The sequence below is a fragment of the Botrytis deweyae genome (assembly GCF_014898535.1).
Source record: "Botrytis deweyae strain B1 chromosome Unknown BDEW_002, whole genome shotgun sequence".
In the NCBI taxonomy this organism is placed as follows: Eukaryota; Fungi; Ascomycota; class Leotiomycetes; order Helotiales; family Sclerotiniaceae; genus Botrytis; species Botrytis deweyae.
The window spans coordinates 1711905-1731541 of record NW_024066209.1 but is presented as its reverse complement, the minus strand read 5'-3'; the positions used below and the strand labels follow the sequence as shown (position 1 = coordinate 1731541).

General features: G+C 42.9%; 10 protein-coding genes across 10 annotated transcripts; 5 read left to right on the top strand and 5 right to left on the bottom strand.

Annotated features, from left to right (window-relative positions):
* Nucleotides 1-111: 111 nt before the first annotated feature.
* Nucleotides 112-483, bottom strand: EAE98_001210 (uncharacterized protein; the record flags this gene model as incomplete). Its single annotated transcript, XM_038948828.1, has 1 exon — nt 112-483. One exon carries the CDS (start codon nt 481-483, stop codon nt 112-114), a length of 372 nt encoding a protein of 123 aa, XP_038815094.1.
* A 534-nt stretch (nt 484-1017) lies between these two features.
* EAE98_001209 (uncharacterized protein) lies at nt 1018-1929 on the top strand (the record flags this gene model as incomplete). Its single annotated transcript, XM_038948827.1, has 1 exon — nt 1018-1929. The coding sequence occupies one exon, from the start codon at nt 1018-1020 to the stop codon at nt 1927-1929; it is 912 nt and encodes a 303-aa protein (XP_038815093.1).
* Nucleotides 1930-2565: 636 nt separating this feature from the next.
* EAE98_001208 (uncharacterized protein) lies at nt 2566-3822 on the bottom strand (the record flags this gene model as incomplete). Its single annotated transcript, XM_038948826.1, has 1 exon — nt 2566-3822. One exon carries the CDS (start codon nt 3820-3822, stop codon nt 2566-2568), a length of 1257 nt encoding a protein of 418 aa, XP_038815092.1.
* A 315-nt stretch (nt 3823-4137) lies between these two features.
* On the top strand, nt 4138-5877 carry EAE98_001207 (uncharacterized protein; the record flags this gene model as incomplete). Its single annotated transcript, XM_038948825.1, has 1 exon — nt 4138-5877. The coding sequence occupies one exon, from the start codon at nt 4138-4140 to the stop codon at nt 5875-5877; it is 1740 nt and encodes a 579-aa protein (XP_038815091.1).
* Nucleotides 5878-6379: 502 nt separating this feature from the next.
* EAE98_001206 (uncharacterized protein) lies at nt 6380-7833 on the bottom strand (the record flags this gene model as incomplete). The annotated part of the gene is made up of 2 exons (XM_038948824.1): nt 6380-7131; nt 7275-7833. The coding sequence occupies 2 exons, from the start codon at nt 7831-7833 to the stop codon at nt 6380-6382; spliced, it is 1311 nt and encodes a 436-aa protein (XP_038815090.1).
* Nucleotides 7834-9338: 1505 nt separating this feature from the next.
* Nucleotides 9339-10189, top strand: EAE98_001205 (uncharacterized protein; the record flags this gene model as incomplete). The annotated part of the gene is made up of 2 exons (XM_038948823.1): nt 9339-9577; nt 9640-10189. 2 exons carry the CDS (start codon nt 9339-9341, stop codon nt 10187-10189), a joined length of 789 nt encoding a protein of 262 aa, XP_038815089.1.
* Nucleotides 10190-11716: 1527 nt separating this feature from the next.
* EAE98_001204 (uncharacterized protein) lies at nt 11717-11926 on the bottom strand (the record flags this gene model as incomplete). The annotated part of the gene is made up of 1 exon (XM_038948822.1): nt 11717-11926. The coding sequence occupies one exon, from the start codon at nt 11924-11926 to the stop codon at nt 11717-11719; it is 210 nt and encodes a 69-aa protein (XP_038815088.1).
* A 1467-nt stretch (nt 11927-13393) lies between these two features.
* EAE98_001203 (uncharacterized protein) lies at nt 13394-14477 on the top strand (the record flags this gene model as incomplete). Its single annotated transcript, XM_038948821.1, has 3 exons — nt 13394-13569; nt 13631-14073; nt 14131-14477. The coding sequence occupies 3 exons, from the start codon at nt 13394-13396 to the stop codon at nt 14475-14477; spliced, it is 966 nt and encodes a 321-aa protein (XP_038815087.1).
* A 1955-nt stretch (nt 14478-16432) lies between these two features.
* On the top strand, nt 16433-18268 carry EAE98_001202 (uncharacterized protein; the record flags this gene model as incomplete). The annotated part of the gene is made up of 6 exons (XM_038948820.1): nt 16433-16851; nt 16912-16970; nt 17022-17100; nt 17154-17361; nt 17456-17590; nt 17657-18268. 6 exons carry the CDS (start codon nt 16433-16435, stop codon nt 18266-18268), a joined length of 1512 nt encoding a protein of 503 aa, XP_038815086.1.
* Nucleotides 18269-18796: 528 nt separating this feature from the next.
* Nucleotides 18797-19447, bottom strand: EAE98_001201 (uncharacterized protein; the record flags this gene model as incomplete). Its single annotated transcript, XM_038948819.1, has 1 exon — nt 18797-19447. The coding sequence occupies one exon, from the start codon at nt 19445-19447 to the stop codon at nt 18797-18799; it is 651 nt and encodes a 216-aa protein (XP_038815085.1).
* Between the last annotated feature and the right edge of the window lie 190 nt (nt 19448-19637).

Here is a 19637-nt window from a genome sequence, read left to right as displayed (position 1 = left end):
AGTTTATTGTCTAAAATATCATCACCTGAAACAGTCTCACACATTTAGCATCTTCAAAGAAGTTAATGTTTCAAAGATTCTTCTACGGTCAATACCGAACCCCCTCAAGTATCATTCCGTCTTCTTTTTACATTGACGCATGCTCCGTCTCCTGGATTCCAGCCGATTCTCCAAAGTACTTCTCCTTTTCCTTAGACTTGACAAACTCTGTAAAGCAAATATCCCAGTCGATAGTCTGGCATCAGTCCAGACTTCACAGATAGTTGCCATGAACTCATGTTTTAGCTTTTCTCTGATCTTTTCGTCGAACTCCTCCCGGTTGTTGAAAACAGTGAATGGGTAGGAGATCCATTCTTTCAATCTCCAAGCTTGTTGAGATATTTCGCGAGGTAAATCATGGGCATTAGAAGGTAATGTTGTAGACTTTTGGCTAGTGGAAAGTATTCCGAATGGATCGATAGACGTGAGTCCTAGGTACGGCATCTTCGAAATGACAAGGTAGCCCCAGGCTTACTGTGCGATGCTTTGAAAGTGATTGTGTGGGATGTTGGTTGTATCATCTTGAACAGAGATTTTGCTATTTAAATAGTCTAGATTAATGAAAGAATGGAGTTGCGATGTTACAGAATCCAGAGTGTGTTCAGAAGTTCATTGTTCTGTTGCGATATTCCATGTCTTGTGTTCCATACGACAGCGCCTTCTAGAATCAGCCAAGCATTTCTAAAGAGCCTGTTACTATGACAATATTCTAATCTATATGAATACCTAACAAATACATAACTCAGGTGAATACTATGGTTAGTTCAAGTGAATAACTTCATTAGCTTGTGTCTCTCCGATAACCGAACTCTTGACCCATGTCTTTGCCTGCTTTATTAACCTCAGCTTAAATCTCAAAATAAATAAAACTGCGTTCTCTCCATCTAATTTTATTTCGATATCTGTCTCCCTTTCAGGTATCACATCATCGTCTCCAACCTTAGTCTTAGCTTACTTGAAGAGATGTCACCGAATACGATGTCAAATATCGATGCAATGACGGATGAGGCACTCGATAGCTTAAATTCCGGTGTTGAACAATTGGCCATCTGCAATTTACAACAAGAAACCAATAAATCCGATTCGTGCACCAACGAGGGCGAGACAACCCCTGCGACCGACATACAACAAATAGCTAGCACACTCAAATCGTTCCCTGAGAGTGAGACCAGTACCAGCTCGGATACGATATCAAGAGAAGCTCTCAGTATCTTCACACCGTTTCCTCGGCTCGCGGTCGAATTGAGGTTGGCGATTTGGAGCCTAGCTTGTTCGCAGGAGCGCCTACTCGAAATAACTACTCATCCAACGGATAAATCTTTTGATTTGGGTGCTCCAACACCATCAATCTTGTTTGTCAACCACGAAAGCCGTGAAGAGGCTGAGAAACATTACAACAAAGTACGACTACATTTAGGTGATATTAATTCCGCTCAAGTTGGCTTGTTTCGAACTTTCTTCATCAATCCCGATAGAGACATCTTTGACTGCACTAACATGAAGTACTCGAGAAATTATTGGCAATTCAAAGATTATTCTATGTTTTACTACGATGCATATTCTGGACATTCAATTGGAACTTGGTTGCAAAACCTATTCGATGAACTTAGAACCGTCAAGTGTTCACATTGGAATAGTCACGATGGAGTAGAATTCTTGGGCCACCATGCGGTCACGTTGATGCCGAATCTGAAGAAATACATCCTCACACCTCCCATGCCAGATATTCCTCAACATATCATGGACGCATTCGCTTGTAGAAATAAACAGAACGTTTGTATCGAAGAAATGCAGAGTGCACTTCAGAAGGAGAACAAAAAGAACCCTGCTTGTCCAACGCCTGTAGTAGAATTTGAAATCTCTGTTCAGGCTCCGTCATCCGCCTTATAACTTCCAACACAACCTTCTAATTCAGTCTCTCAAGGATGATATGCAGGGAATCTTTGGGTGGAATTTAATGCTGTTGAACAAACTCATCGGGTACGAGGAGAGGCCAAGAACTTTGGCAATGCATAGAACGAACGCGAATGAGATCTTTCTCTAGGAACTGAAGCTTCGGTGGCTCAATAAGAATTGGAAGACCTCGAGATCGGCGTAGTGTTTACCATTCATTCTGCCAGCAACTTGCAGGTCAGCTTTACTTTCCAACAGAGTCGACAGTTTTTGAAGGTCGTTTCAGGTGGTAAAATAGAAATACTTCCGGACATGAGTTAACTCCTAGATCATATCAAATCAATCTAATCAACAATAGCAACAAATATGGGTTTGTTTTGCGCAAATCTGCTTAGTGAGGCAATGTGATGCAGTGAACATTCAATTTCGAAATTAGACAAAATGACAAGCAGCATATGTATAAATCGTAACTGCTCTCTCGTTTGTGACGATGTCCTTTTCAGGATTCTTGTTCAATGAATCTGACAATCTAAACAGAATGCTTTTGCAAAATCACAATTAAGACTTTTTCAAGCAGCTTTATTATTAGACTGACTGCCATGAGCAATATGTGCATTCCCCACCAATGAAGACTTAAAAATCTTCCTTTACCGGTCCAATATTCAATTCTATCCATGTGACTACCTCGACAAAAGCTGCTAGCCATTCATACTCTCTGTCGTCGTAAGGTTTTATTTTCAGATTTGCACATGGATACTGGAAATGTGGATGTTCGTGTCTTCCTTTATCAACGAAGAATCTTGGCCACTTCTCTGAAGAATTTTCATCTCTAAGTGATTCCCATTGAATGCGAGGTATGGTCAATGGCGGCTCTGTGTATATATACATCAAGCCCTTTAATGCTACCCTTAAACTAGCAGCGATTTCTTCTGGGTACTTGAAGTAATTAGGATCTCTTTCAGGAATAGTAGCCAACTTGGTATCTTCTAGGGTCGTTCCTTGCCTGCCATTATGTAGGGAGACGCTGGCTAGAGTTTCCTCAAGACCAGTGACTTCAACATCGAGTGGATACTTGGCTAACGTGTCAAGTAGTAACCGAAGGTATCGATCATATGGTACTAGTTCAATCACATATCTGCCCGACTTATACAAGCCTTTATTACTATGCCAATGATGGGATAAACTTCTGTTCTTAAGAGTTTTTATCGCTCTTCTCTCAAGCATAACCACAGTATGAGTAGTGTTGGGTCGAGGAGCTCCCTGCGATGGATCAAGCGGTCTCTTAAGAACTCGTGGGTATTTCTCAATCAAATATGCTGAGAATTCTATTTGGTCGGATTTCCGTTTGTTGAGCTTCATTTTCGCATTCTTAATCCAATTCCAATATTCCCAGCAATATTTCAAATCGGGGAAAGATCCATTCACATCAAATCTGATGTCTGCATTGCGTGGACAAGGCCTTCCATACTTGACGAGAAGATCGAAATCATGATCGTTTATGTTCAAGCCAACTCTAATAAGGCGTCTCATTTGAAAGATCATGCGATTCACGCTTATCCCCCAACTCAAGAGCATCTGAGGTGACCTTGCAAACACAGAGTCTGTGTCTGCAGCAGGCCAGCGACGAAACCAGCATATCTCGCGGTAGAGTCTGTAATAGTTCAAAGCGTTCGAGATTTCGCCTTTTGAGCTGAATAGTCGTCCATAGGCTCTATGAGAAAGAACGCATTCATCGAGGTATGGTAATCTCCAAGAGAGAATCGATAGTATCTTAATGACTGGTAAATCGCTCAAAACTTGATGGACTATTTCTCGTGGTAGCTTTTGCAAGCACCGAACCACGACTGGAAGTTCGCGTGGCCATGGAATCGACCAAACGTTGGTGTCCATTGTGTAACGAACTTGGAAGAATGTTATCAACTTGGGATATAATTACTACGTTCGAGGGCGATACTGTGGTTTTGTTGTCCTTTGTGCAGAATTCAAATGACTCACGAATTTGAAGGATTTCTGCTTATTTACAGGGCTTAGCACGACGGTGCATTAGTGGGCTTGGCCCGCTAAACCCCTGAAATGACCCATCATCTGCGCCGCAAATAAGCTTATAAGCTTAAAAACCCCCACCTATAGGGCTCGGTGAGTAATTCAAAGGATAAAACAAAAAAGCAGTCACAAAATATTGCGTCGTGAATTATTCTGGTAGCTATGTTGAATACCGAAGAATCATGCCAGGACTTTATCAAAAACCACACCCCTTCTTCAATAGCCCAACAAATTCGACAGGATCAAGAGTTATGCCAAACACAGGGGCTTCCTAGTCTTTTGGCCCTCTACCTTCCTCACGTCGAATCTCCCTTGGGTGAAAAAATAGCGAAAGAGTTGTATCCTAAAAATGCGCCGACTCGGTACTCATATTCGATAGGAGCAGCTTTATATACTGGCATAATACAGGGAATTCAAGCCTACCTACATCAAATGAGCCCTCAATCTAGGCACGGAAGTCTTCCGAATGCTCTAGGAGGTGCTACTCAGAATCCGCCTTCGATAGAAGATGTTGAGACTACACTCAGAGTACTTGATTTTTATGTCAAGAGTCAAGATGGCATTCGTATTGATGGAAAAACACCATTGAACAATATAGTGCTGGTGCTGAACCAGCGTCTGCGGAGCCCATTTTCCACGGCAAGCGAAGACGTAACAAGAGGAAAAAGAAAAGAAAGAAAATGCTATCTCTGTCACTTTCTCATTACGAGTCCTCATCCTCAATATCCCGCTCTTTGTAAACCCTGCGGAAGTTTCAATCTCGCATCAAGCAATCTTTCACTGCCTGAAGCTCTGAATCTGGATGGTAAAACGGCATTGGTAACAGGAGGACGAATCAACCTGGGCTTCTATACCGCGTTACGACTGCTCAGATGCGGTGCTCATGTAATAGTATCCTCTAGATATCCACAAGATGCAGCAGTGAGATATCTAGCGGAAAGCGACTCGGAAAAGTGGGTCAAGCGGTTGAGAATCCTAGGAGCCGACTTCAGAGCAGCGAACGACGTCTTCCATTTGGTCGCTGGAATTAAGCAGATACTGAGAAACTGGAGTAGAGAAAATACACCAAGACTTGATATTCTTATAAACAATGCAGCTCAAACTTGGACAGACTCGGTGAAAGAAGAGAGACGAGCCATTGAATTGGAAAATCAGCTACGACTTGAGGATAATAACAATGACAATCTAATCCTTGATACCAACTATAATGCTCGGATCAGAGGAGGTGTTCAGAGTTTAAACCTTTTAGCGTTTGATACAGAACAAAAGCGTCTCAACGAAATATCCACCGAAGAGACTGGAATAATCGGACGAACAGAAAACACCACTTCAATCTCAACAATGATGGAAGAACCCAAGACCTCTTGGGTTCAAAGCTTATACGAAATACCTTATGAAGACGTCATTTCCGCGCATTCAGTCAATACATTCGTCCCTCTAATCTTGATACGCGAACTTCTTCCTCTCATGGGTACTCCCCGTCCACATCCAGCAAACAATGGTCAACCCGCCAAGCCACTAGCCCACATCATCAACGTCTCAGCTCGCGAGGGAGTATTTGAGCCAACACCCACTAACCGTCACAAAAATGGATATCACGTCCACACGAATCTTGCGAAAGCCGCACTCAATATGCTTACGGAAACCGAGGCAGCAGCAGCATGGCGAGATCGAAAAGTAGCTATGAATAGTGTGGATCCTGGGTATTTGAGCGCAGCCAAAGAAGTGATTGAGAATAGGAAGAGGAATGGTGGGTGGGATGGATGTCCAATTGGATGGGAAGATGGTGCTGCGAGAGTTTTGTGGAGTGTGGCGGTGGGGGAGAGTGGGAAGGGGGCTGTTTGGGGGAGGTTCTTGAAGGATTTTGGGATGGGAGAGGGGGAGGAGAGAATTGCGAGATAGACAGGGAGGACTTTTCAGGACGTGCATTCCGTTCAATAATTACTACAAGATGATGCTACGATGATATATGAGTTGCAAACACCAACTTCATCGCTATAGCAATGTAAGGCTAGATCGCTTTTCTTAACAATGATTTCTCATTCAAAGTATCTCGCTTGGTGAATGTAAAACAAAATGGAGATTGCTATGTAGTTCAAATTTCATGCTATGAATCATGATGAACACTAAGTCAGGATTTACTACTTCAATTTGATTCACTTCAGTTTGATATTCAGACCTTTGGGTATTAATTAATATTGAATAACATGACATTATTGCGTGGGCTATTCTTCAACACCTTAAGTCCACACATGAAGTTACTAGGTGTTATGAATTGGAACATTATGGGATTGTCATTGATATGACACATGAGGTGAAATGCGATTGTGAGGAGCAAACTACCTAAAAAGCCTTGCTGCCAAAAACTTAAAGCCCAAGACGATCGACTGATTCATAACATCATCTAGGTTTCCCTAGCAGGCCCCTGATAGCAAACATCATGCCATGGTATATCTTCCTCTTCAGCAATCTGTCTCTTCACTGCATAGAATCTTTTCTTTCTTCTTGCCAACTCTTCTGACTTCTCCCTCTCAACTATAATTTTAAAATCGACAACTGCATCTCTAGGAATAATCAGCGGCCTGCTAGCAGAAGTCCAATCATTCCGATACGGATGTTCTCTCAAAGCATCCATATCAAACTCCACAAAGCTGGGCGAAAATTCCTTGTACCACTCCCCAAGTCTCAATGTTTCCTCGCGCGACACTTCTCGGGGGTGCTTAGCGAACAAATCCAGAGCGTAGTCGATATCCATCGGGTACTCTAATGCAAGATCTCTCTCTGCATATGGTAGATGCTCTGTCTTGTCTGCAAGGACGAAAGTTACGCGGTTCAATCCTTCCATGTACGCAAATATGTTCCTGAGATATCTTCGAAAGTCATCGCAATTGTATCTGTCTCTGTACACCCCAGGAATTGAGAGTATGAGATGCGAGATTTCTGCCCAAAAGCGAAGATCAAACCAGATATCCATAAGCATTGCAATGGGACGCCACTTTGTTGGATAGTCAGTAGCCGAGCCCTCTCGTTCGTCGTCCGTATCAAGGTATATCGAATCGGCTTTGAAATTCAAGGTAATCTTGTTCTGCAGGCATGGTCCTGGAATATCTTTACAGATAAAAGCTTTTCGCACCAATCGAGACTCCTCTAAAATCACTGTACAACAAATTAGCGACTGTAAACAGGCTTCTCAAAAGGATTTGGAAGAGCCAGTTTCCGTTGCACGCAAGTTTCTCGACAATGATGCATTCCTTGGGCAATCTGTGTTTTGAAAATATGAGAATAGAAAGGGATCTTACCGTCTAAAGCTTCCTTACACACTAGCATTGCATTTGGCATAGCGTAATTAGACTTATATGTATTATAAGTCCTTGGAGGTCGGGTGAAAGTCATTCGAAGGGGCCACTTGCTCCGAATAGACCGTATGAGAATAATCCTTGGGCCGGGCAAAGTCATTTTCCATATAATTCTTCGTATCTCAAAGGGAAGCATCAGAAATAATGAGAAGGTTTCCAAGTTTGCAAGAGGTTGGATGCTAGTTGATAGCAAGCGATGTTGGACTGAGCCATTTGAAGTGATTGGAATTCTAGAAGGCAACTTAGGATGGCGAGTAGAGGTTTGGAACAGTATATATGGGTCTGGAATATGGCCAGACGTAGTGGGAAGTTCAGTGGTTTCACTAGACACTTCATCGAGACTGTTGGTTTCCGAAAGCGTCTTGGCTTGATCCACATCTGCGCGATTTCGAGATGAGGTTGTTAGCTCCTGAAACGCAGATGAACAAGTACCTTGAGTCTCTTCAACTTGCACATCCCTAGTACGATCATCGTCGAGCCTTGATCCAGATCGTTTCTCCATTGTATTGAACTTCATCGTTAAAAGTGATGAGGGAGGGTATTGGTATAGAGGGTAGGACTTCCGTGGATATCTGTAAGAGTGGCGACGACGGGAATGGATGATCGTAGACGAGAGTATATTGCTATCTCAGACTTTTCGAGAGGATAACTAATTCTGAGCCGCGTATGTATGCTGGTCCCAATAATCCCTGCGAAATAAGTAGCTAGCTAGATAAAGCTGCTCTGAAGAGACAGGAAGATGGACGATGATTTGAGTATTGCCTAATTTTTGTATGCAGAGGATGTAGTCATACCCGACGAAAGGAACCGATGACCAGCGGGATGTTATCAGGCGAGAAAGAACAGCCAAGAATAGTAGTTTGTATTGAATGGCTTTGTCCACTACTAGCAGAGTGGATAGGTATGATTGAATGTAGAGATTGTCGTTTAATCTCGATTCAGATTGAGTACCTAGTCTTAGTCAAGAAGTAGGGGAGGCTTAGTTCGAGTGACAAGTCTAAAGAGAGCTTGTAATGAGGTTGCGCGTATAGAGAGGTTGTTGGAGCCGAAAACTCGCAGTTGTGCTAAACAAAGTACTCAATACAGTTCGTGCTGTGCAAGTCTGCTTGAGAGGAAAGTTACAAGGCTCTACAGAAGTAGATCTGACTTATTTTCCTTGTTCTTTGAATGTAAAAGAGAAAGGTGGAGTTGATGAAACACTCCAAATAGTATATCTCTGTTTGGAAAAGTATCAAATCTATGAGCAACAGTCAAAGATTGACCACTAATATGAGAATGACTTTTTGTCCTGATTCGTATATTGTTAAAGGGCATAGAAGCGGGTTAGTTCTTAGAGTAGACACGAGAGGTGAATTGTTATTGTCCAGATGTAATCTTTATATATATATCTCCAATCATGGAAATCTGAACTCATCTCGGCCAAACCCCGGGCTCGGGTTTGAGAGGCATTATTTGGAGGGGTAGCATTCATCTTGGTGAATTTTTAGTTGAGGCTGTACTGGACATAAATTCAAACAAACAAAGTAATCTACATCCACTACTACAACAGCTTCCTTCATAAACACAACACTTGCGAACACACAACAAATTCCTTCTGATTACTAGTTTAGTTTTGAACTATTGTTTTGAACTCTTTTTTACATTGTAGCTCTCTCTTTTACAAGAAGGAATTTCTTTTCACCAATAGCACATTTCGAATTAACTAAAAACGCGAATATTGATTCTCTTCGCCTTTTCACGCAATACCTCGCACAAAACTTGCTGAATTTTAGAGCTCTGCTTCTAATCGGCAATCCTTCGACTTCCTCTTCATATTTTCACACAGTTTCAACAACAGCCTCAAGAATCTATCACTTAAAAAGACCTTGTAACTTTCATCTTCTTCAACCTTCACTTTGAGTCTTCTGGTAAGCACTTGTTCAATATTCCATAACTGTCACATCACCTCCTTCATTTATCAAGCCTCCCACTGATCAGTCTTTATAAGTGTAGTAACCAACAACCACGATGTCTCGTAACAACACTCACGCCCCAATTTTCGAAGTAGCGTTCGCAAATTGCTATATATCAGACGACCGACCTCGCAGTGCAAAAATGCTAGTTCCATCGAGGTCGATTCCTTACTTGTCGTTTGAAGACGATTTCTATCAAGAACCTGGTCCCAAGCAAGAACCAAAAATCAATTCCAAATTCAAGGCTGTAATACCATTTGGCGATTTTCTCAGAGATGGCCCAACTTCACTTGAGTAAGTATAGATCCAATGTTCTACGCCATTGATATCACAAATTTTGTGCTAACAGCCAGCAGTTTCTGGAAGTTGTTCAAGATGCTCCCTGTCGGAGTACGAAACAGGATTTACAAACTTTTGATATTCGCGTGGTCCCCAGATTCCCAACATGCGCGCCTCTCTCGCAATGGAAGACGATTTGCTGTTTCCAGAAGAGTTTCAGCCGACCGTGCTCTTCCTCCTATTCATTATGTATCCGACGATGTTTTAGGTCTTACAGAAGATGATCTTAAGGACTGGAAAAATGAGAAATATTGGGCGCAGTCAGAGGGAATGCTCGATTTCTTCAAACCGAACGAATACCGGGGTATTCAGAAATTAATATGGCTTTTAGAAAAAGTCGAATATGCACTCCAACTGGACGAAGCAAGCAGTACCAACCTGACTATGGGCGGGAAAGGAAAGGGCAAAGCGATACAAAAGATAGACGTTGCACATGATGAATACATCAATCTCTGGAAGGAAATTGTCGACTTCTTCTGGGATAACGTTGTTATTGACTTCGGTGAGCGTCTAAATTTTGGCACCATTATTTTAAAAGATGCCAAGAAACAGAAAAATGTATTTTGATCCACCCCCTAATCCGAGCTCCGAACTAACCGCGTTGTAGCTACAAATTCGACGATGCACCACTAAGGACAACCACGCAGAAGTTAAACACATATGCTTACACTTGAGCACGTTTTGGCACAATCAAGACCACACTGTGGATGGGCCGTTCTCGGACCACTGTGAACTCTGTCAATTTTTACTCCTCTGCAAATTTATCACAGAGCATTTTCAATGCGTCAAGACAATGCTACTTTATGTATCTTTGCCAAAAGACGAAATGCTCTACTTCCACCAAAACACGCGCGATGTGGCTTTAGATGTTGTGGAGGCAATCAAAGGACTGAAAGTCAATGATGAGTTCGATGTCAGGGCACGGGTACTCGATACTAAAAATGGGAGAGCTAGTGATAAAGAACTAGACCATTTGTCCAACAAAGCCCGTCAAATATTTCTGAAGTGTTTGGAACCTCATACTATCACCAGTACCAAAAAAGCGACCTAAGTTCGCCAGTCGGAGTCAGTGAGAGCTAATTGACATACTAAAATAACCAGGATGGCATACAGCTTGGAAGGACAAGAAACATTTTTCAACGGAAAGATGTTCTCAGGAGCAAGTTCGCGATATCAACAGAGGCTGTCTTGCTTTCGTTTTTAAGCGACTTAAGATGCAGCGCTTATGCTTTTGTTTTCAGGAACGGGATACTTAGTCTACAAGTGTTTCTGCTCTCGCTTGAGAGTACAGCAAAAACTTTGTTTATAGCAAGAATAAAGTAGTAATCAGAATGTCAAAACACAAAGCATCTCAATGTGACAGTAAACAACGTGGTATCCTGAACTTGTGCTTGCATTTTCGTCTCAACTTGAGGGATATCTGGTCTGGAAGCTACGACCACGCCCAAGAATATTATGCGGAATTGAAAATCAATCATTGTCTCGGTTTATGGTACTTGTAAATATCATTCCTAATCATACTACAATCCTGCCTCTGTCTGGCGAGGCACGCAGATGTTCATAGGTTTGGCAGTTCCCAGTTCCCAGTTCCCAATTAGTTTAGAGGTGTTCGATAGCGTTGATAGCGTTGATGTTTAGTTGCGGAGTACGCAATGTAAATATCAATGAAGTATCCTTCATCTTTGTCTTAATCCTCATTTCTCAATTAGTCCCATGTTCATGGTGATATGGAACAAGTCAAAACGTAGTATGTATAGGTAGCTGAAGTTAGCTATGATATCCATACCTGCTATACAATAGGCAAGGTCCGAGTTGCAAATCAGCGGAAGGAACTGATCATACATGAACTTGAGCGGTCTTGCGCTTTGGGGTATTATCATGAGTCTTAGTGGATTCTCGAGAATCTGAGGTCTTGATTCCGAGCACAGGGATTGATGTGGGACATTAAGCAAGTCGATGAAGAAGTCCATGATGATGCCGGATGATATCGAGACGCTGCTCTTGCTATCAGTGTTCTTCCTGTATATTCTTCCTCGTGTGTATGTCGTAACAGATAGAGCTCTATTGGGTTTATGATTTTTGGATCTTCTGGTTCTATAACCCAACCTTGCGTTGACCCTGTGCACTCTCTAGATCGTATTCTCTGTAGTTTGCTTGCGACGATCGTTGGAGAGAAAAAAATACCTTTCGGGGGGACAAAGTCTGGGGATAGAGGTTGACTCTAGAAAATCCGGAGGCACCGTAAAGCTCAGTGCCATCAAAGCTGAACGTAGGGTCGGAACCTAGCAAAAGAGGAGAGGGCATCTTTTGTTGTCGGGATTCAAGCTGCCGTGAAAAGTTGGTTGTTGTACGACAGATGGTAGAGCAGAAGTAAAGGTGAGGTTCCCTATCAAAAAGAAAGAAAATGAACTGTTCGCAAGATTAGGTATATTTGTGGTAAATTCCAAGTCCCGGAGAAGTGGAAAGAAACAGAAGGGCAGAAAGGGCGCAGGCAGAGGATAGGCTTGGTTCGATATATCAGACAAGCTGGCCATACAGATCTTGCTGTCAGGCAAAGTCGAAAATTACAAAAAACATCGGAGAAACTGAGGTTGTGAGAATGAATTTTGTCCACCGTGGTCTTTATATTGATGAGCAAGTGTTGAGAAAAGTGAGCGCATTCTTGGAGTCAAGCAAAGTTGAATATGGCAGGATACTTGCCAGATCCAATTGCGGGATTACCTTGAGTGATGATTGCCAACTATATCATGCAAATTCCCATGATTACATACAATCAATAGAAAGTGTATCAAACAGATTTGATGACTGTTGAAGCATTCAATTGACAAAACCAGCCGAGTCTGTTCATTCACTTAGAAACTGTTTGTGATCGCAATAACCATGAGAATATGATCTGGCAAAGTACAAACCTGTGTTGTATATTTCTGTAGAAGAGACGAATGGTTGGACATTTATTTTTTGCAACTTTTGATTTGTAGTCGTCGTTGGCAAGGTTGACATGGTTGACATGGTTGACATGAATTAACAAGGTTTGGTGAAGGAGACAATATGGGGAAGCAAAGCTTGGTGTCTGTGCTAGGCTGCAGCTCTAGTGTTGCAAGCTAATCACTAGAAATTTACTCCGTCGTGTTGGCAGCCTCACTCATTCAACAGACCACAAAGAATTTCTTCATGGTATTCAATAGAATGGCCAATTTCTGCTAAATACAAATACAATCTCTCTGTCGCACTCCTCCAGTTGTTCTTCGTATACATATTAAGCTATTGCTCCCTGCTTCGATTAAAAACACTCATTTGACTCCCAGGTTTCCATTCACATAGGAACCACCTTGAAAATGCGTCAACAAATCATTTTTCTGGACCGTACAGCTCATCAAGATAACTGTCTGTGGGCCTGAGATCCCTTCTCTTACCACCCGAATTCCCCTTCCAACTTTATCTCAAAGCCCGGTTCAAAGCCCGGAGAGTCACCATTGACCGGCGAAGAGTTCTAAAAGCTTATAGTTCCGTGGAGATGGAGTAGTTATTCCTGCCCCGCTATGTGCAACAAGCTTATTGTCATCCCCCATTATCGATTCCTTCACATTTGCATCATATCGTCCGCCTTACACAATCATGGAAGTGTAACATTCCGGGGGGGCGGCCTCGTCCATCTTACACAATCATGAAAGTGTAAAATTCCGGGGGGCGGCCCTGCCCAAGTTTTGGGTATAAGTTGACCGCACCCGGAAAACTTGTCCTTCATTGAATCCATCGGACGAATAAAACAAAATGGGACACTTAGAAGGAACAACAAAAGTTGCAGTAACACAAGTAGAACCGGAATGGTTGGATCTTGAGAAGGCTGTGGAGAAGACCTGTCGGCTCATAGTTGAAGCAGCTACGAATGGAGCGAAGCTCATTACTTTCCCCGAATGCTGGATACCTGGGTATCCAGCTTGGATCTGGTATGTATATCAATTAAGCATCCTGTCAATTGAGGGACAAACTAACACGAACAAATTTCAGGTGCCGCCCTGTTGATTTCAAACTTTCTGCAATATACATCAAAAACTCGTTGCAAATCAACTCTCCTCAGATGGCACAAATTTGTGCTTGTGCAGCTGAAAACAACATCACTGTGTCAATTGGATTCTCGGAAAATGACAACAACTCTCTATATATTTCGCAGGCAATTATAAGGAACGATGGCAAAATTATAATGGCAAGAAGAAAAATAAAGCCTACTCATATGGAGAGGACTGTATTTGGAGATGCATCCGGCAATTCCTTGAAGAATGTAGCAGAAGTTCCAGGCATTGGAAGGATTGGTGCTTTGGCATGCTGGGAGCATACTCAACCACTATTAAAGTATAATACAATACTTCAGAAAGAAGATTTCCATGTGGCTGCTTGGCCACCCGCTTTCGAACACGACGGAGGTCCAGGATTATGGTCGTTGTCTAAGGAAGGTTTGTTGTCCGTTCTGTATCACAATAGAGCCTTATATGCTCACATGAACCCAACAGGCATCCATAGTTTATCACAAACATACGCAATCGAATCTCAAACATTCGTTCTTCACACAACAGCTGTTTTGACTCAGAAAGGCATCGATATAATGGACACGGGCGCCGGTGCTTTATTGAACACCCCGGGGGGAGGAAATTCAGCAATTTTTGGTCCGGATGGTCGAAAACTCTCTACGGACATACCAGAAGCTAAAGAGGGTATAATATATGCGAATTTATATCTAGATGATATACTCAAGAGCAAAGCATTCATAGATGTCGGTGGCCATTATAGTCGCCCGGATATGCTATGGCTTGGCGTCGACGACAGAGAAAAGAAACATTCTCGGACTCAGGAAGAATGAATTGAGACTGCTGTCAAAGATTGCTGAGGGTATAGTCTTTTAGTAGGTTCTATTTATAAGATCATTGAGTGTAGTTAGTTGTTCTACTGAGTAAAGAAAGGCTTCTGGCATCCGATTCCCATAATGTTCCTTATTTCTCTACTGTGCGATTTGATTCCGAGTTTCTAAAGCAGACTTTCAGGTTCTAGTATGGATCCCAGAGATAGATCAATTGAGAATCTTGCACGTTGATAAATTCAGGACTAAGGCCTTTCCACGGGAATAACTGCATTGTCTTCAAGTGGAGAACGGGAGTGTTCGAGGTAAAAGACCCCATCGAGCTCAAGTCGAAGACCTGTTACTCGTGGACAAGGGCTAGACCGTCATTATAAAAGTTCATGAAGCTTTTCTCTGTGAGTTATGGAATTTTTTGGGTTTAAACAGCATCTTCCTTTCCTTTTGGGCTCCGAAAATGATTAGTTAAGAGCCTATCTGCTTTTTGTATCTCTTCCAATACTCGAGATTCTAAGGGCAAACGAGTTCCATATGTTGCTCGACTGCGCTGTCGGAAGATCATATACCACATTTTTTGTGTGTTTGAGATTAGGACATGACCTCTAAGTGAGTCATTCCATTTGCATCGGCTCTTGAAAGCATATATAATCTTTGCGACCAAAGTAGAGACTTTTTTTCTCCTGCGCTCTGAATCATGTCGATTTTCGCGCAGTGCCTTGATTCTCACAACCCGACGGTTTGCAAGAAATTATTTGAATTCATACAAGCAGATGATGGCAATCAGGCGAGAAAAAGCAAGTGTCGCTCCTAACTTTGTACTACGACATTTTTCTCTTCTCCTGGTTCAGTAGCACCATCATGTAGCAAGGGATGTCATTCTGAATTGCTAACACTTTTCGCCATATCCATTCTAATCAGTCTATGGCGCGATATTGTCACCGCTACAGCTCTTGGCTGAGATTGGTTAACCCGCACAGTAAAGTGCTGTTTGAAGATCAAGCAGTCGTTAGCTAGACTAATTTCAGTACATCTTACCACCTTATTAGAAACTTGCTATCTTGATTGTCTCCGTTATTATGTACCACCACTTTTTAGTAAGCTGAGAAGTACCTGCGTTAGCCAAGAAGAGGCCAATGGCTGGGGAAAATCCCCTACTTTCTCCAATTTTTGGGTTTGGCTCTCCTTGCGAGGTAACAATTTGCATCTATTCATGTATGAAGAGCTCAATATACAACTATGAGCGAGACAAAGAAACATCCACTCAGAATAAGGCAAGCAGCTTCATAATTCGGACGCCGAGGAGCGATTCTTGGAGAGACAGGTGCTAATTTTTTATTTTTTAGAGCCATCTTATCAGCTTTTTACAGTCTCTACTTGTCGGTATTGATATCAGTTTCCATTCCATAGGCAATAGATTTGTGACTTTGTTGAGCGTAGATAAGATTATCTGTGCAAATTGCATTGATAAGAGAATGAGTGGCTCAAAAACTGGACTTCGGGGTGATGAGGAGAAGGTGTAGTGAAAATAAGCTTGGCAAATCCAAGTAACCTATGAAACACACTCGACCCAAACACAACCCATAACAAAATACCACCTCAATATACCTTTACATGTCAAAGATTTGAAATAGGGAAGGAGCTGGCTCACGGTCATAACTCGGCCGAGTTACCGAATGTCATCCAAAATGCGCCATACCCCTTGATCATGACGTTCACAGGGTGCAGCCCCACCTGCCTTTCGAATCTACAGTTCAATATATTAAAAAGCTCATTGAAGATATCTGTTTGGTGCATAATCTCTTCCATCTAATTTGCAGGTCCAAAGTCCGCTATGGGTTGTGCGATTGCGACAGAATTCGTGAAATGTACGTCTGTTTGACGATATTGTCGTGAGTGAACATAAAAAGATTGAAGGTACATGTATTATAGTATCGTTCTCAGAAAGGTACTAGGTATTCAAGATGTTTTCAATCAAAGTATCCCTACTCTTGTTCCTTCACTTGGGTCTATTTTCACAAGCACAACTTACTGGTCCAGTTGGCGCAACCACACCTCTTTCCAAAAAGACTACTGAGTGCAACATTCGAACCCTATATCCAACCTTCAACCCCCTTACCGACGATGTCTCTATCCCAATTACTAACGCCTTTACCTCTTGTGTTCAAAAACATGCTGGTAGTCGTTTGATTGTACCTGCTGGAAATTACACGCTCAAAACTAGCATCATCTTGAGTAATGCAACCAATTGGGCTTTCCAACTTGATGGTCTCATTACCGCGACTTATTATCCCAATTCAACGGATTCGACTTATGTTGTACCATATGTTGTACCTCGCGCAAGGATTCTAGAGGGCTTTGCAGGTGTAGAGAAGTTAAATAGGTATGTCCTGCCGAGGCAAATTCTGGATGATGGGATTACGGACGTTGAGGTATCGAATAGTACTATTAATGGGGAGGGTGACGGAGAGTTCCTGGAAAACTTAATTGTCATTATTAATGGTAAGATGATCATTCCTTCTCTCTCAATTTTTCTGAGCTAAACAAACTTAGCCGTTGATTTCGAACTCTACTCCTCTAATGGTCTTGGAGCAATTCAAGGCCAAGGTTACTTGTACCGTATTAATGGAAAGTAAGTTATCCCTTTTCTCTTCCAAACGTTGCGTATCTCTAACAACCGTCCAGCACTAATCGACCTCGAATGCTTCGTCTGATTTCCCCAATAAATGCTACAATTCATGATCTACTTTTAATTGATAGTCCCAAATTTCACTTCATATTTGATTTTGGCGAGAATATTGAAGTATATCACCTGACTATCCGTGGAGCTAATTTGGGTTCTTATGATGGGATTGATGCTATTGGGACGAATTATTGGGTTCATGATAATGAGGTATAGTTTCTAGATCTTGAAGTTCTTCCAGACTACCACGGGGTTTGGATTAAGGGAAATTAAGGGAAACAGAAACTGATCTTGGTGATGATAGGTAACAAATAGAGATGAATGTGTATCTGTTAAAAGTCCCTCCCATCACGCGCTGGTGGAGAATTTGGTTTGTAACCAAGTTGGATCGGGAATTTCAATTGGAAGTTTAAATGTTTCGGCTGAGATATCAAACATTGTTCGTACCCCCCCTTTCTCTTTCCCCCCCTCTCTTACTCTTAAAACTAACATCCCCTCCACCCAGCATGCACGCAATATATCCGTTCTCGGCGGTAACGAAATCGTCTTCATCAAAACCTACCCCGGTGGCTCCGGCTACGTCTCCAACATCCTCTGGGAAAACTTCCGTTCCAAAGCATCTCTCTACGGAATAAACCTCAACCAATACTGGCAACAAACCTACCTCCCCGACAGCGGCGCCGTCGCCCTAACCAACATCACCTTCCGCAACTTTACCGGCTCCATCCAAAACGGCGCTCAACGTCCCGCGCTCTACCTCCTCGCCTCCGACTACATCCCCGCCACAAACGTCACCATCAAAGACGTGACCGTCTGGACCGAAAGCGGAAGCACAAGTGTAAACCACATTTCTAACATTTTCGGCCAGGGCGATGATGTTTACGGGACTAACGATGGTCTTGTCAGTTTGGGCGCGGGAGAAAATCCAAAAACAAAAACGTATACGAGTACGTATACGATTACTAGTGCGCCGACGGGGTGGGCAACGCCCACGTGGCCAAGTTGGGCGGTGCCGACGACGGGGTATGGTACGGCGGTGCCGATTCCGGTGTATACGCCTGCGCCGTTGTGGAAACCGCAGGGGGATTATGATAAGCATTATTGGGGGACTTTTTAGAGGGTTGAGTAGACATGAGAGGCGAGGGGTGGGAAAGATGGCTTGGGATTTTCGGATGAGGGATATTGTGATATATTGGTTTGTTTGAATAGGACAATGGTATTCTGCTTTTTTATATTGAAATACTGTATTGAGATCCACACTGGCGATATGATCCCATGAATTATTTGTCTCCGTCCGCTTAGATGCCACGAGCAATGTAGTGAATAGAGGTCCGGCATGTGTGAGAAAAGGATGTATCAGTGCATGCTCATCAATCTGATGTGAATAGGGAGGCCAATCGGTAAATCATTGAAAAAAATAAACAATATTGATGATGACGAAATATCCATTAAAACTCCTATATCATCCTACCTATCCAAACACCAAACATGCCCGTGCCATGCCAACCCACGCCTCATCCATCAGACACCATGCACATCCATCCACCAAGACATAGCATAACATCATAATTAATCACCCCTTTTACTTATCCCATTCATCCAAGCAAGCCCTCGCTCACCATCCCGGCTCTCCGCTACCCCTCCACTAAGGATGCGGCGCCTCGGTATAAGTACACAGCTTCCAATCCGCGCTGGCCTCCTGCTTCCAACAACTCGTACAATAGGCCTTGTAAATGCCCTTTGGATAACCCTTCTCATCCGTAATACTCGCCGTCACATCATACACGACGGTGGCAGCCATCATGCTCACCTCGACAATCTTCATATCCTTAATCTCGTAGGAATTCCACGTCCGCATATCGTCATCCTCGAGCGTTTCCTTCAGCGTGGGTTCGGAATCATTGGTCAGGATGCCGTACTCGGGCGAGGCAAACACGGCTTTGGGATCAATGTATTCGAGGAGCGCGGATGGCTTGTCGAGACGACAGCGCCAGGTTTGATGCTCCAGTTCGTACATGGCTTTCTCAATGCGCTGCGATATGGTGCCCGGTCCGTAGTTTCCTCCCTTGTATCGAGGTTTGCTGGTTTCGGGCTGTTTTGCTTGTTGGAAGTTTTGCTGGAAGTTGTGGGCGAGTTGCCCGCCGCCATTTTGTTGTTGTTGCATCGACATGTTTTGGGGTGGGGTGGGTGGAGATTGGCTCTGGAGTTGTTGGTTTTGAGCTGGAGGCTGCGAGCGCGATTTCTTGGCTTTGCGTTCGCGATAGGCTTCGGATGATGGTTCGAGGATAAAGGACATCAGAAGGTAGGTAGACAAATGAAAAAAAATTGCTTTGAGAAGGTCTTTCTTTATAGCTGGTTTTCTGCAAGGTGGATTAAGTGGAATTATGAGATGGGAAAACCAGCAACGAGGCTGGTGGGACTTCATACATTAAAAAAGATTGGAAGAAGCAGGAAAATAAGATGGTGTGATGTCATCGAGGTCCAGA